The following is a 17,097-nucleotide window of genomic DNA, read 5'->3' on the forward strand; positions in this document are numbered from 1 at the left end:
ATTTGAGGTAGCATACCTCGACACAGTAAAGCCTGCATGTAACAAATCAAATCCAATGTCATCCTAAATGGAGAAAAGCCCAAAGCATTCCCACTAATGTCAAGGACAATATAGGACTATCTCCTTTACCCACTCCCATTTAATATAGTGTTTGAAGTACTAGCTAAAACAATGAGACACAAGAAAGAAATCAAAGAAGGAGGGCAAGGAAGAGGAGAAAGAGGAAAAGGATGGTGTTCCAGAATCATCTCCGGTTAAGGAGTATCTTGAGGACACCTTGAGTGAATGATTAAGGGCCACACATATCAGGTACTGAGCTGTTTAATGTAAACATTCAACATATGATGATTCATTTTTACCTTTGTAAAAGAAAATAACTTAATCTTCTTCAACTATATTTGAAGATCAAAAGACATCCAGCATGTTTGTATTATTGATTCTGATCATAAAAATTGAATATGAAGATGAAAAAGAAATTAACACCTGTCTGGCGAATGGAAAACACAAATGAATGTCATATGTGAGGCCATTGAGACTATTTTGGGTCATGTTAAGTATGTTCTTCTTAATGCCAAAGGAAGACCCTTTGAGGGATATTTTTCAGTCTTAAAATGGAAATGCATATGCTTACCAATGTGTGGGGATATGTAAATTATATTTATCCTTGTGTGAATAGGAGAAAATAAAGATTGTTATATATCATGTGAGGTTATGATGCTATATTTAGAAATCCTCAATATCACAGAAAGTTGGATTAAAATAAGCATGATCTAAAGAAATGATTTGTATAACCCTAGCTTTATTAATTTTTATATTTTTCATTAAACTCCCCATTTCACTTGAGAGTCTTATTTTGGTTACAGGAACCTGTGAAGAATATTTTCACAAAATAAATTTTGGGGTTATAGATTTGCCCTTCCAGCAATAAAGTGAATATATTCTACCTAAAATAACTTCATAACAAACATAAAATGAATATTTCATAAAGTGTCTGTGGCCACACATCCAAACAAAGGATGCTTTGCTTTGCCTCCCACGTCTTAAAAAGACAGGTGCCACTAACTCCAGAATTCCCTCCAGATGTTTCCTAGTAGTTTGCAAGAAGTTTCTGTGCAGATTATCTCATGTTTTACATGCGCTAACTGCTCTTGATTTCCATCTTATTTTTAATGAAAATATCATTAACTTATACATAAACATTAAACATATTTGTGTATAGTTTAAAAATGTGTGTGACTTCTAAATGTCAGTACTTGTCAGTTTGCTTCAGTTGAATGATTAGATTTGTTTAAGATTTATTTGTTTTTGTTATGTGTATGGGAGTATGTATGAATGTATATATGTATGTGTACCACACACATGCAGGTACCCATGGAAGCAAGAAGAAGGCATCAGAGTTCCTAAAACGGGAGTTGCAGGTGCTTGTGAACTCCTCATGTGGCTGCTGGGAACCAAACTGGGTCCTCTGCAAGAGCAGTAATAGCTCTTTCTCACTGAGCCATCTTTCCAGACCAGTTTTCATCTCAAATGTTTGGAAGATCATTTTCTGTTTAATAAATACAAAAAATACAAATCATTCTTTTATATTTTCAAAAGGTATTTTATTATAACTGTAGAGTATATATTTTTACCAGTAAAGTCATCTATATGAGCGGAATCACATTGTGTTCTAGTCTTCTCTGATAAATGAGGGTCAGTTTTGGTTTCTATGAGATGATTCAGTTCCATATTTATAAAGTGAATTTTATTGTGCTGTCATTTAGATTCAACATAATTCCTGCATAGTGTCCAATCTCTTGGGGTATTAAAGATTTCATTATCTTTTTGTCATTGTTACTCTTGTTTAAAAATATTTAAAGCTTTCCCAGTTGATGAATTTAAAAAAAGGTTAAGTCAAAAAGAATTTATAAACACACTAGATATACAAAATACATTTTATTTAATTGTATTATTTGGAGGCTATTCTCTCTGTGTTTATTATGTTAATTTGAGTTAAGGTCAGTAGGTCTAATAGCTATTGCTTTCCCAGCTTTACAAATTTGATTTCATAGATCAAATTACCATAAATATATTGTTAATAAATATCATATACTATATGTAAATAAGAAATACATTAAAACTTATAGGGTGATTTTTTATCTTACACAGATTGATATAATTTCATAAAAATAGTAGAGGGATCATCTATATATTCCATGGTCACTCATTATTATCATCTAAAATCCAACTGCTTATATTTACCATTATAAAAATTCAAAATTTTATCTAAAGTTCATACTTAAGATACAGTATCTTAGTTTTACACCCAATGTTTAAACCCTATTTCTTACCTAGGCTTTCATTTTTTTAGTATAAAATCCTTGTTTCTTTATGAACTTTATTAACTATAATTCATTGCTAATGTGCAATTATTTTCCTTTTTCTTACAAATATATTTATTTTAAAATTTATTATGTCTTTGAGTTTGCTATACACACATCATTCATGCATTTAGACTGGTTTGTCAGATTGTAAATCATTTGGACTATTCAACTTCCTGAGCAATACATTGGGGTCATTTTATTTTATTTTTTAAAAATGTTTTGTGGGAGGGCTTTATTATTTTTTAAAAAATTTATTTATATATTAAGGATTTCTGCCTCCTCCCCGCCACCGCCTCCCATTTCCCTCTCCCTCCCCCGATCAAGTCCCTCTCCCTCATCAGCTCAAAGAACAATCAGGGTTCCCTGACCTGTGGGAAGTCCAAGGACCACCCACCTCCATCCAGGTTTAGTAAGGTGAGCATCCAAACTGCCTAGGCTCCCACAAAGCCAGTACGTGCAGTAGAATCAAAAACCCATTGCCATTGTTCTTGAGTTCTCAGTAGTCCTCATTGTCCACTATGTTTAGCAAGTCCGGTTTTATCCCATGCTTTTTTAGACCCAGGCCAGCTGGCCTTGGTGAATTTCCAGTAAAACATCCCCATTGTCTCAGTGTGTGGGTGTACCCATCGCGGTTCTGAGTTCCTTGTTCGTGCTCTCTCTCCTTCTGCTCCTGATTTGGACCTTGAGATTTCTGTCAGGGGCTCCAATGTGGGTCTCTGTCTCTGTCTCCTTTCATCGCCTGATGAAGGTTAATATTCAGGAGGATGCCTATATGTTTGTCTTTGGATTCACCTTCTTATTTAGCTTCTCTAGGATCGCGAATTATAAGCTCAATGTCCTTTATTTATGGCTAGAAACCAAATATGGGTGAGTACATCCCATGTTCCTCTTTTTGGGTCTGGCTTACCTCACTCAAGATAGCGTTTTCTATTTCCATCCATTTGTACGCAAAATTCAATTGCATGGGTTTTGATTGATGCCCAATGTCTTATGTTTACTGTTGTATTTAATATTGCATAGAAATTTAGAATTGTAAAGGAATGTATTTATAGGAAAGTTTTCCTGTTGTAAAAATTACCCTCTATAAATCACCTATACAGTTACCTTCTGATATTCCCAAACCTTTGGTTGTCAGAAAGCCTTTGCTAGCAGTGCAGTTTTGAATCCTCTAATGTCTTGGCAACTGCATTTGAGAGTGTTTACAAGGTAGAACAATGGTTCTTCCAATACTGTAAATGCTATATGGGTAAGGGACACAGGGCATGGATGTAGTATGGGTTTAAAATATTCATGATTCTGTGTTCAGTTCCCACCACCAAAATATGCTCTAAGTATTTGCAATGAATGTGTAATTGATTGTCCTCAATGTTCTGTGCCACAGAGAAACGACAAGTGTGTCAGAAAACACAAGACCACAACTCTGTGACAAAGTCTCTCAGTTTTCCTTCATTTAAGGCAGCCTTGAGGGGACCTAATACAGTCCTAGTGTCAACAGAAATGTAGGGTCTCTGCTCAGGTGGAGGGAGACCAGATGGGTTTTCGGAAGTGTTTGGTTATGGTAGAGTGATTAATGATCAAGTGCTACCTAATTGCAAAACTTGCCCCTTTCCAGTGTTTTGACTACAAAGACCAATCAGGGCTCTTGGATTATTCAAACAATTTATTTTTCATATCTAACTGTATAGATGATGAAAAATTGACACATTGTCAGCCTATGACTTCATGACTTCTTATTGCCCAACATTCCTAGGTATTCTGCAGTTTTTATCCAAGTAATTTAATTTTTCTTAGCAGGAAATATAGACATTGCTAAAATAGTTCATGAAAAAGTATGGTGGCTCAATAGGTATAGCATAGATAAATAATTAAACAAGAGATTTAGGGTCTGTGAAAACCTTTCAATTATCATGAATATGTCAGTGAATAAAAAGAGGTATTTCTCAAATGGTTTAGTGTAAACTTTCCATTATTTGATGAAACTTTGTATACTTATATCAAATGTATCAGACTAGATAGCTGAGTTAATTTCTCTGTTAACACAACTTTAAAATGGGAAATGGCTTTATCTTCTTAGTGTTTCACATTGCCTTTCTTTACCAGACATAAGAAATAAAGATTTATATGAGTCGTGGAGGCAAACACCTTGTGTGGTCTCCTGTGCAAAGTATTTTTAGCTTAAAAAATTGTTAAAATATAGGGAGTAATGTTTCCTCTACTTTTGAAATTTAACTAATTAATATATATTACTTTCCTTTAATTAATTATTTTTAGGGATCTTGAATTAAAATCTATATGTATACAAACTTTATGCCCATGGCCAGTTAGTGGAAAAATTATGGGATGGATATGAGTGGCATTAATCATACATCCTTAGAAAGAATTGAACTCAAGACATTAATAAATGAGTAGAGAAGCAAAGAACTTGGAGTTGATCACAAACCCACCTTGTAAAATTGTGTGTGTGAGAGAGGGAATCAGTATAGCAATTTGTTTTTGTGAACTCTATATTAGACTACTTAATTCCACAGGGTAGGTTTCATCTTCCCCCCATTTTATTCAAGATTGTAGCATTGAAATTGTCACTATATAAGCATTGTATGTTTTCTGAATAAACAAATGAGTATTAGGCATGTAAAAAGAAATATACATTGAGGAAAAGAAATTGCCAATTATAGGAATAAGAATTAAATATTTCAAGTTTGTGTGTCTGTGTGTGTGTGTATGTGTGTGTGTATTAGAGTATATAAAGTGTTAGAATATATTAAAGTGATAGCCTATGATACCATATTATAAAAGATTCACAACATAATTAACTCTCATTTTCTATTTTTGTTCATGTAAAAATCAAAGTGCCTTGTTCAAGTCTCTTAGCCTTTTTTATTTTTAATAGAAGACTAGTTATAAGATTTAAGAAATGATTCATATTTTATTTATTAAGGGGATCACATGACTTTCTTTGATGTTATTTTTTGAAAACCCTTTTCAAGATTAGCACATCTCAAGAGTATTGTATGAGGTACGGAAGTGGATGCCTGGAAAAATGTTACAATTTATAAATTAAGACAGGCTTTCATCAATACCTTTGTCTCTGATATTCCTAAGTGTCAGAAAGATCCCCTCAGTTTAATCTTTAATTTAATTTATTATTCCTTTGATTCTCAATCACTAAAACATCACTGAGAGTCAAAGACTAACCTTGAAAAGATCTTCTTTAGTTATCAGAAAGATGAAATTCCTAATCGCATCCCCTTTAATGGAGGTATCTCACAAGTCTCTGGGGTAATCATATATGAGGAAATAGTAGCAAAAGCTTTATCTATAAATTGCTATTTATTTTGCAAAATTAATTTCACATCAATGATACATAGTAACACCTTCTGTTTGTTTCCTCTAATACATAAAAAAACAATTTGATCAAGTATTTATATCTCCACAGAATGAGGCATTGGATGTATGCATTAATTCTCCAAAGCAAGAAATTGTAAATATATAACTCCTTTATATCCTTCTTCAGACATTTCTCTTTCTAAATTTCCCTATATCTTTTAAATACAAATAAGTCATATATTTCCTATCTGTGCATCACAAATTCATGTGAACATCATGCCTGATTTTCTAGATGCTATTCTATTAAATCTTCAACTTTTTCTTTACTTGATTACTGTTGTAGATTATTATTTTAAGATGTGTCACATTTATTTATGCTGTGGAATGTTTGTTTAATGATGCAAAGATGTGTTGCATTCCTTTATGCTGCATTTGTCTAACTCTGTGGAGCTGTTATTTTGTCTAAAACACATGATTGGTCTAATAAACAGTTGGATTGTCAATAACAAGTCAGGAGAAAGGATAGGCGGGTCTGGCAGGAAGAGAAAATAAATAGAAGGAGAAGTCCTGGAAAGAAAAAGATCAAGGAGCAGTATAAAGAAGAGGACACCCAGGGTCAGTCACCCAGCTACACAGTAAGCCACCGTATAAGAAGTAAAGTAAGAAATAAAGATAAAATTCCAGAGTCAAAACATAGACAGGATAATTTAAGTTAAGAAAAGCTGGCTAGAAACAAGCCAAGCTATGGCCAGGCATTCATAAACAAGAACAAACCTTTGTGTGATTTATTTGGGAGCTGAGTGGTGGGCTCCCCAAAGATCTAAGAAAAACAATTAAAAATTGCTACCCTCTGAGGCCACATTCTTATTGTGAACTCATCAAGGAAGAACAAAGACAGAGCAGCAGGTAGTACTGTGTTTGGATGCTAACTATAGGTGCAATGTGATGTCAACATTTTCTCCTTTGGTCAATATCCGTCATTGTGATCTATTAAATCATCCTGTCACATTTCTCTGTTGTTGCTATGATAAGATAACCCGAAAATAGCACCACAGAGAGAAAAGGTTTATTTTGCTTCACTTTTCAAGGGTAGAGTTCATCCTACAGGCGAAATTGGGGCAACTGGAGCATGAACCAACTCCTTACATTCACAATCCCACTCAGAGTGTGCTGAACCCGGTCAGCTCTCTCTTCATTTTTACTGTTCAGGATACAAACAAGGAACAGTGAGCAAATTTTCGCATCTCAGAACAGTCAAGGTAAACTCCCCATAGGCATGCCTAGAAGCTGATATCCAGTTCTCCAGAAAAACTCGAAACAAAACACTATAAGGCAGCATGCAGAAGCAAAGTCTTCTGCATCTCACCTGGCCTGTCTGTTAGCTTCCTGTAGGTGTTGGTTTTTCCCACATTTTGATCATTAGGGTTATGGCGTATGTTAGATCACGATACAATTCTTTTTTTTATTTTTTCATTCAAAAATTTACACTTCTTCCCCTCCTCCCATTCCCCTCCCGCTCCCCCACTCCCCCTTCTACCTCCCCCTCCCTCCTTTAAGAGAGGGCAGGGTACTCTGCCCTGTGGGAAGTCAAAGGCCCTCCCCCCTCCATCCAGGCCTAGGAAGCTGTGCATCCAAATGGACTAGGGTCCCAAAAAGCCAGCGCATGCAGTAGAAACAGGTCCCAGTGCTATTATCGATGGCTTCTCAGTCAGCCCACATTGTCAGCCACAATCAGAGTCCGGTTTGATCACAGGCTCAATTTAGTCCCTGTCCAGTTGGGTTTGGTGAGCTCCGGTTAGATCAGGCACACTGTCTCAGTGGGTGGACCAACCCCTCCCGGTCCTGACTTCCTTGCTCCTTTTCTCCCTCATTCTGCTCTTCAACTGGACCTTGGAAGGTCAGTCCATTGCTCTGATAAGGGTCTCTGTCTCCATCTCCATCCCACGCCGACCAAAGATTCACAAGCCTAGAGAAACCAAATAATAAGGTGAACCCAAAGAAAAACATATATAGATATCCTGGAAATTGAAAGCAAACAAGATAGCCTGGCAAAAGTTGGAAGCATGGGGGTGGGAGTAGGGGCAGAGGTGGGGATGGGAGAAGGGGAGAGTGGGAGAGAGAAGAGAGAAGGGAAAGACTGAGGAGAACTTGGGGATTGGGAGGGTGGAGAGGGAGGAAGGGCGGATATAGGAGCAGAAGATATCTACATTCAGGGAGCCATTTTAGGGTTGGCAAGAGACTTGGCTCCAGACGAGATCCCAGGTGTCCACGGGGATGTCCCCAGCTAAGTCCTTGGGCAGCAGAGGGGAGGGTGCCTGAACTGGCCTTGCCCCACTATCACACTGATGATTATCTCCAATATCATCACAATACAATTCTAGAAGCATTCCCATATTAGCATGTCTTCTACTTGAACCTACACTATTCTGAGGAGATATTTGCTTATGTCTTTTTAAATTAACTCTTAGCTTGAAGAATTAGATCCTGAAGCCAGTAGAGCTGGTTCACAGATATTTATAGTTTTGGAAAGTAAAAATACTTTGAGTGTGTAATAATAGGATATTTAAAATCTGACTGAGTTGGATAAGTATCACTTTCATTCTTCAACTCGCTGCACAGAGATAACGGATTTCCCATTAATCTTTGGCCTCAGCTGTTTTCTCCGTCAGTGAATAAAGCTCTTTAGGAGGAATGTATAACCAGAATAATTAGTTACAATGTGTTAAAAGTAGAGATGAGGTGTTCAGAACTATAAACTCAGTAATCCCATAATTTCTTTCAATAAGAATCTGTCTTATATGTAAGGACAGGTGGATTTAACTGATGATAACACTGTCATGATAATATCTCTACATATACTCGAGCATGCTAACTTCTATGCCCACCAGTATTGCTTTGGGAAAACATGCGGATAGGCCAGCATGTCTGTTGGGGTGAGATAAACAACAGCATGGATGCTATCAGAGTTCAACTGTTTATACAAGTTTTCAAATTTTTATTGATTCCTTGGGAATTTTGCATCCCAATCCCACTCATCTCCCAATTTTTCCATATCCTCCCCGCTCTCTTGTAGTGCTCCCCCAGTTAAGATAAAAAGGAATAAAAATAAGATAAAAATAAATAATAATTAAAAGGAAATGAAAATCAATTTGCTCCTCTGTCTCTCTCTCTCTCTCCCTTCCATTGCTTCTGCATGCATCTTAGAGATGTTGGGAACTGCTGTGTATCGTGCAGTATACTCTTTCGTCCAAACAGCTTTACTTGCTAATGTTCACTGTGTCCAGAGCTGTTGGTCAGGTTCAAGGCCTCTGACTTTGTTAGGTCATCAAAACTAGACCCTCACTGAAACTCTTCTCAAATATCCTGTTGTTCCATGTCATGGTGGTCCTGCGACTAAGATTCTGCAGGATCAGTCTCTTCACACACCCCAGCAGGTCATATAGATGGGGTAGATTGGGGGGGGGGGGAAGTGACTACTCCAAATGCTGGATGTGTGCCTGGGTGGAAGTTCAGTTGATCAGTCCTGAGGACAGCACTCTCAGCTGAGGGGATCAGCCAGCTCTCCCGCGGTATCATGAGGGGTGGGGCAAACTTTCCCAAGTATGGGAGGCCCGCTCTCTTATTAGGGATGGAGTTAACTTTCCCGTGCTGTGGGTCATCAGGGTACCTTATCTCAGGGCTGTGGAACTTCGGTCAGATTTCCAGGGGACGGGGGTGGGAGATGAGTAGGACTGGGATGCAAAATTCCCATTTTCTTTGGTTTAGAGCTCCAGTGCCATGCAATATTTCTTCTTATTCTTAAGGACCTTAGCTTCTCCACTAATGTAACTTCTTTAATTTCAGACAGATAAAGGGCTGTCAGAAGTATGGCAACAAAGCAAGCCAGACCCTGATAATCATTGGCAAAAGGCCACCATCCTGTTGGGAAAACTAAGGAATTTCAAGGTCATATTTCAAGGAATCAGAACAAAGGATTTAGGAGGTGGAGCTGCGATTGATGATATTGAATTCAAGAACTGCACAACTGGTGAGTCTCTGGGAAGCTTTCCCATCCAGAAACACACTCAGAGTGCGACTGTTTCCATCTTTTCTATATATTTATAAAATGTGTCATTTTGTGACATATATATATATATATATATATATATATATATATATATATATCTTAAAGTGACAAAAATAAGCCAGTTAAACAGATTAGAAACTGGCTGCCAATGCATGCATGAGAAATAAATTTAAGTTTACATCAAGCATAACGTTAGAAGGTTTTTAAATGCTGCTCCAGGATTAGACCTACATACAGACAGAATTGTGACAGAATTCTGCAATCCTTTCTGACACATCTAAGTGTGAAGTCTAGCTACAGATTTTCTATACAGAATCACCTAGTAAATGTCAAAACTAATTATAAATAAGTTTGTACAGTTTCAGTTTGCAAAACTGTTTAAGAGAAATTCTTTGGCTTGAGTTCCCAAACAGTCTTGTGTGATACATACTGCCAATGAAAGACACTCCTGTGGCTTTCTTTTCTTACCTAGTTGGAAACAAGCCTCTGGGAGAGAAGAACAAATCTTGTATGTGAATTAATTTTCCTGTTGCTCTCATATTAAAATATCATTTCACCACGGGAGTTAACACTGTGACTTTGGCATAAGTGATGTTATCTGCCCATGTTGTAAGCAGGCCTGCCTTGTACTCTGGTTCATCAGAAACAAACCTTTTGAAACTTTATCCCCCTCCCCACTATTTCTAGAAAAAGCAGTCACTCCTCAGTTGCCTGACATATGTACATGAAGAGAGGCTCCTTCACATGGTCCCTATTATTTCTGCCTGATAACACTTGGAGATGTTTAGGGGCTGATGCTTCAATAAATAAAAGTACAGTTGTGCACAATAATAAAGAAGATAATATTAATTGTGCTTCCTTAAATAACTTCTCTGTAAATTGCCTTGTAATATGTTTAATAAAGATCAAATTAATTTTAAAATAAGCCTGAAGAATGGCTCCATTAAGGAGTCTGTTTTAGCTCACAACTTGAAGTTTATGACTTTTTAGACAAGTTAATATAGAAACAAACACATATAGCAAAAGATAACAAAATTATAGCCCCATTTTTTTAGTTTCTTTAAAAATGATCCAATACAAATCTCACAGAGTTAAATATCTATTCCATAATATGGGAAGAAGGAAGGGTATATACTGAAAAAGAAACGAATGGCCATCATTATAGTAAAAAAAAAAGTTCTTAATTTAGAGGGATATCTATTTCAATCAATTACAATTTAGGTACAGCCATTTCCTAATTGTAAACATTCACCTGATACAGACCTTGCTATTAATGCTAAGTAGCATTTGTACCCAGTTCTGCAACAGGAGTCCTTGGCACCCACTTCCTCTGTTTCTTCTCTTAAATCAAGTGACATAATATTTTTTGCCTTATTTTCTTACCTATAAAATACCAATGATGATGTTCCTATCTTATACTATGCTCATGCAGATTTAATTACTAACTCTAAATAATTTGTTTAAGGTATAGTTGGTGTCTTAATATTTGTTAGCTTAATAATTATATACAAACAACAGCGAAAAGCTAAGAATGTTTTAGTGGTGAAAAAAATCTGTTCAACACTTACCATTTGATTCTCCTCCAGACCCCAGTTCCCACATGCTTAGCAACTATCTATTGGTTACAGAGGTTGAAAATAAATTCAATAAAATTCAGTGCATATCTCCTCATAGCAGGGATGAGTGTGTGTCCCTTAATGTTCCAGCATGTGGATTTTTGAATTTCCCATTTCATTGCATCGTTCTTGATTTTAACACACCTTAAACTCTCCCTCCCTCCCTTCCTCCCTCCCTCCCCCTCCCCCCCCTCTCTCTCTCTCCCTCTCTCTCTCTCTCTCTGTGTGTGTTACCTCTGGATAGTCTATTTCCAGGAACTCTCTGTAAACTGCCTCTAAGACACCAATAAACCTATGTTCTCAGGGTAAAAATCCAATAGCTATATAAATTATTCCTTTTTCTTCAGAAAATATAAAAATGCAAATGAGTCATTGCCAGTTTCCAGTTAAGGAAAAAGGAAAGAGAAATTTTAGGGGATAGAAAAATACTCCCATAAATCCATGAAATCTACTAAGGACAAAACGATCTATGTTATTTCTCTATAAATTCAGAATATTCAATCATATCATACCCACCAAATAATCCTGACTACAAAAGATCAAAACAATTTGAAAGAAAATGTTAGAAAATAGCACCAATTTTAGATGTCTAGGACATTGTCTCACACCTAATCTAAAGAAGAGACTTTTTTTGTTACTGTTTCATATCTGTTTTCCCCCTCAAAACCTATAGTTGAAACTCCTGACTATTCCTGGAGAAAGTAACTGATCTGAAATGTCAACAGGTGGAATGATGATCACCCCTGCATCACCTTGGATTTACCTTGAGATTGGAGGTCATAAAGCAGTGATTACTCTACATAAGATTCACAAATAAATAATTCCATAAACGGAATCCAGTAGAATTTGATATTAAAACATAATCTCTACATTTTGTTTAAGTAGTAAGTTCTGTTTCTGCTCAGTGTATGAGTGTTGCTTTATTTTAAAATAAATATTGGGGTAGAGGAAAATGATCCTAAGTAGAAAAAGTAAATACCTCACTCCATTAAAATAATTAGAAATGACTTTTATTGTAAATAATGAACAGCTACAGCGTTTGTGACTTTATAATGTAAGGGTAAACAAAGTGAATTTATAAGTGGAAGGTGGGTGGGTGGAAGAACAGATGGAAACTGTATCTATAGAGATGATTTGTACAATATAGAGAATTACGCCCTGAAGAGAGTAGTAAGAAAGATGCAATTTGAAGTTGCAGGTGTTAAAACTTAAATAAAAGTAGACGTCAACCGTGGAGACATTTAGGGAAAGGATAACCTTGAGATAGGCAGATTTAAGCAAACACATTGCTAGTGCAGAATAAGAACAATAGCTCATGGTGTATAGAATTTTGTCATCCAAAAACAATGCTTGCGATGTATAAATAGACTCTCCTAGCAAGGGGACTAAGTAAGGTGATGCTAGAGGGAGTTTCTTAAGTGTAATTTGGACTCTCTAGAAGATTAAAAAAATTTCATAAATTTTTTAACTGCTGCATATAAAAATAAGACTTACCCTATAGAATCAGCTGGAGGATAAAGCAATCAATACAAACTGTGCACATTCAGTGCTAATACGTCATGTTAGCTACTCTACCTACACTAAATGATTAGTGACATTAGAATTAGTATTGTCATAATGCTTAAATTAACTCCCACAAACTCTGAAAGAAAAGTTACATCGGAATTGCTCTGTTTGCCAGCTTGGTTACCTTTCTAATACTTAATGGTAGCTTCCATTGAGCTACTCTGTAAAAATCACATTGGTTACCCGGAGGGTAAAAGCAGTTATCTAGTGGTGACATATCTGGTGATCAGTGTAAAATGATTACCAAGTTTTTCTGAGTCCAATAAAACAGAAGAGTCAACTATTCAAGGAGTGCCAGGAAACGAATGTATTACAACCTAAGATGAAGAGGAACAAGCAAAACCTAGGGTTTATGGCAAACTGGACCAACATGGCAAGGGAAAGCTGTCCAGCACTGATGGATACTCATTGTAATTACACTTTCACAAACTGGCCCACAGCTGACAGTCAGGGAAACGGAGTCTACCTTGGCTTTTATTCTCTGAGGAAAAGGACACACTTGGCAACAATGCAGCAGGGACTTGAGAAACCAGAGATGGAGCATGGGAAGTCCCAGCCCCTTCTCTCTTAACTTAGCAGGCTGCATTCTCAGCACCTTCTTCAGTTGACAGCAAGGGAGTGAGGAGAATAGGGAAGCCCTGTGGCCACCAAAAATACCCTCTTACAAAACCTTTGTCAGAGACTACAAAAGCTCTCAAAGAAAAATGTAATGTCAATGTTTCCTAGAGAGGCACAATTTGTAATATTAGTTCAAGTCCTTTAAGGCAGTGCCAATTCAAGCTTAATTTTTTTGGCGTTCAAGTAATCTTCATTATTAGACTTGCTCTATCTTTAGAAATATTAGGAAAACGTTTTAGTAAGGGAATGAATGCAAAACTTTAACTCTTGAGCCAAAACCAGTTCTTTGAAAGTTTTGTTCTTGCTAGTGGTGGTGATAATGAGATTTCTTTTCCTTGCGATGTGTTTCAATGTGTAGCACAGGCTATCTTTGAATGCAGTGCTACTGATTAATAAATACCATATTGCTTATAGTTTATTACCACATCTGACAGAGATATTTATTTATTGTTCAGAAAATATTTTCAAGCACATCTCCTATTCAGTTAGAGGAATTCACATGAGTAAATCTTACAAGCTTGTTGTAACAGCTAGAATGTGCCACTGGAAAAATAAAATGTTGCTATCTTGTCTGCGAACTCCATTGCTATAGATTCATTTTAATAAAATAGTCTTATTCAAGTACAGCTATCATTCTAGATATTACCTGTGTATTTGAGAAGACCTCATGGCAAGTTCAAAATCTACTGGTTCTAGTCTCCTTCAGTTTAAGAACCACCTAACAGTTTTGGGATATGAAGAGATTGATGAATAAAACTGATTTTCAAAATTTGTAGATTATGTTTAAGTAAAATATCACTTAGCCAATCCTGTCAAAAATGCATTGCTATGTCTTGTATCATCTAGGGAGACATTACTTATAGTTAAAACAGTTACAAAACCATTTTGTACAAAGAACTGTATTTGGTAGTGAAGTGTCCAGCACTATCATCTGGGTGCGCAAGCTCGTTACCCCTTGTAAGAGCCCATTCTAAGAATTCTTGTTGCTTAATGAATGAATGAGGAAATGGCATATGAGTAATTAATTCTTCGTGGGTTTATTCAGTGTACATATGTCAACACAGAGTAACTTATCTTCAGATTTAATCTGTTTGTGTTAAGAAAGCATGTTGAACATGCCCAGTTCTACACTGTGAGGAAAGACTCAGGGTGCACACAGTTGTGTAATTTTGAACTAAGAGGTTGTACTTGCCTTTGTGGCATCTGCCCTCCCCTTCCATTCATTGGCATCTGTGCCCTCATCTGCCTTTATTGCTGGCTTTGGGTTGACAGAAAGCAAGAGGCCACAGAGTTAGGGTCAAACATCCTCCCTGTTCATCTTAAGACTTAGGATCAAACTTTTTACTTTCTCTAAAATCAGAAAATAATTATTAATCCTGGCCCAGAGCCATATTGTAAACAGAGGATTATTTGATTGAATTCAGTATATCTTTAATCAGCTATTTTAAATTAAAACAAAATCAAGACCATGGATGAGTCTAATTAGTTTAATATTGTATTCGAGTAAACCATTTGTAGCATACTGAGACAATATCAGATAATGCTTTATCTTTCAATTGAGAAAAAATTAGCATTTTAATGTTAAAAGGTCTACATTTGAAGATGTAATTTATGGATATCATAATCATAAATGGAATATTATAATTAATGTTATTATATTTGATTATAATCAAGGCCCAATAATATGACTTAGTTCATTTGTAATATTAAGAAAAAATAATTACTTGAGCAGATATTTTAGTAAGACTTAAATAGCCCTTGAAACAACCCTAGGTTCAAATGAAGGCATTATAAACCTGAATGCTAGCTAACATGATATTCAGTTCGTGTAATTTAAATTAGAAACTGTTTCAACTCTAATGAACTACTCCACACATTATTGAATCAGTATGGTCATTACATAGATAACACTGTGCCTCAAGTTTTGTTGGACTATATTTTATTTAAACTAAAATTGATGTTTTTCAGCAAAATTTTTACTTTATGCTTATGTATTTTTCTATTTCTCATTATTCAATTACAAGATGTGTTCTCCAGTCCTGAAATATATGAGTGAATGTTTACAATGCAGATTAAATCTAAACTTAGGGTGTACTTAAAAACCAATGTGAAATTCTAGATTATATCATGATATTAAAAATGATGAAATAAGTTATATAAATTTTTTATATTTATGCATATGCATATATCAAGCCAGATCTACTATTTTCATTTTCTTTTGTTAATTTTTTCTATCATTATTGCATTTTATAGAATATACGTACACATAGCATTTTTACAACAACAAATACCTTATTTTTGAATAATATGAGAAGTAGGCTTTGGGGAATATAGGTTTGGAACAAACAGCTATAGTCAAAGAAAAATAAAGTCCTGCAACACACCCGTTAAACAATCATTGAAAATATGAAGATGGGGAAGCTACAGAGAAATCCTTTCTCAAAAAAAAAAAAAGAAAATAAGAAGATGGTTAAAATACTAAATTACTAGTTCATAAAAGAACTCCAGCAAATATTACTCTAAAAAGCAAAGTGGATGAGATGCACAAATTTTGTTGAGGATTAACATAAACATGGTTTAAGGCTGTGGACTTATAGGTTACAGATTTGTAGTCTCCCAAAGACTAGGTAGACAGGACAAGAGACTGGCTCAGTTGATAAAAGCTCTTGAAGTCCCGAGCTCAGATGCTCAGAACCTACAAAAAGCTGATCTTATAGTATAACTCAAGCATCTGTCATACTAGTAGACCCCTGGGAAAGGTGAGGCATACACAGGAGAATCTCCAGAGCTCACAGACCAGTTTCCTGGGTTGTATGCCAGCAAAGTGACCCTATCTTAGAGTGTGAAGACAGAGGCAAATAAACACAGGCTGTCCTATGACTTCCACACATGTATTGTAGCACATGTATGATCCACTAAGGATCATATATCACACACACTCGCACACACTAAAAAAGGACTGGGAAGTGCATCTTGCAATAAAATAGTACTTCTGTAATTTGGCATGTGGAGTAAGAGAGCAAAGGATGGAGGTCAGGCATGAACTGACCAGGTCTGGATTCTTTTGTGAGAACATAGTCTTATGGATTCAGTTCTTCGTTTTCACTGCTGCGCCTTAGAGCTACTCACACCATACTGAGACTGAGTGGTGCTTGAATCAACACAAACCCTGAGCTGTTAAACTGATGCAGTTTCCTTATTGGTTTGATTTGTTGGATATGAGCTTCAATGTTTTATAGAATCATGTACTGTATAAATATCAATGAAGCCACCAAAGGAAACTATTAATACTGAATACTGAATGATAACTGGGTGCCAAGAGCAGACTAACTCTAGTGCAGTTGCGATCTCATTTATGGAGACCAAATGCAGGGCGGTGTCTTGGAGAGGGTTTGAACCAAATGAATCACACAAATTGCCTTGAGAACTGCCTCCAAGGAGCTGGAGAATGAAGTGTTTAGATTGTTGATTAAGGGGTAAGAGAAAAGCTCAGGTAAAAATAGAAGAAAGAAATTGAATGTGGTTTATATTTGTTTCCACT

At 36.0% G+C, this 17,097-nt stretch overlaps 1 protein-coding gene across 2 annotated transcripts in view; it reads left to right on the forward strand.

The window, feature by feature from the left end:
- Nucleotides 1-17,097, forward strand: part of Malrd1 (MAM and LDL receptor class A domain containing 1) — a 598,349-nt gene that overhangs the window by 377,948 nt on the left and 203,304 nt on the right. For both annotated transcript variants that reach the window (XM_075971104.1, XM_075971103.1), the window contains one exon: nucleotides 9,534-9,717. In XM_075971104.1, the coding sequence (XP_075827219.1) occupies nucleotides 9,534-9,717 (184 nt within the window). The remainder of the gene's footprint in view (nucleotides 1-9,533; nucleotides 9,718-17,097) is intronic.

Source organism: Microtus pennsylvanicus, chromosome 4, assembly GCF_037038515.1.
Source record: "Microtus pennsylvanicus isolate mMicPen1 chromosome 4, mMicPen1.hap1, whole genome shotgun sequence".
NCBI lineage: Eukaryota > Metazoa > Chordata > Mammalia > Rodentia > Cricetidae > Microtus > Microtus pennsylvanicus.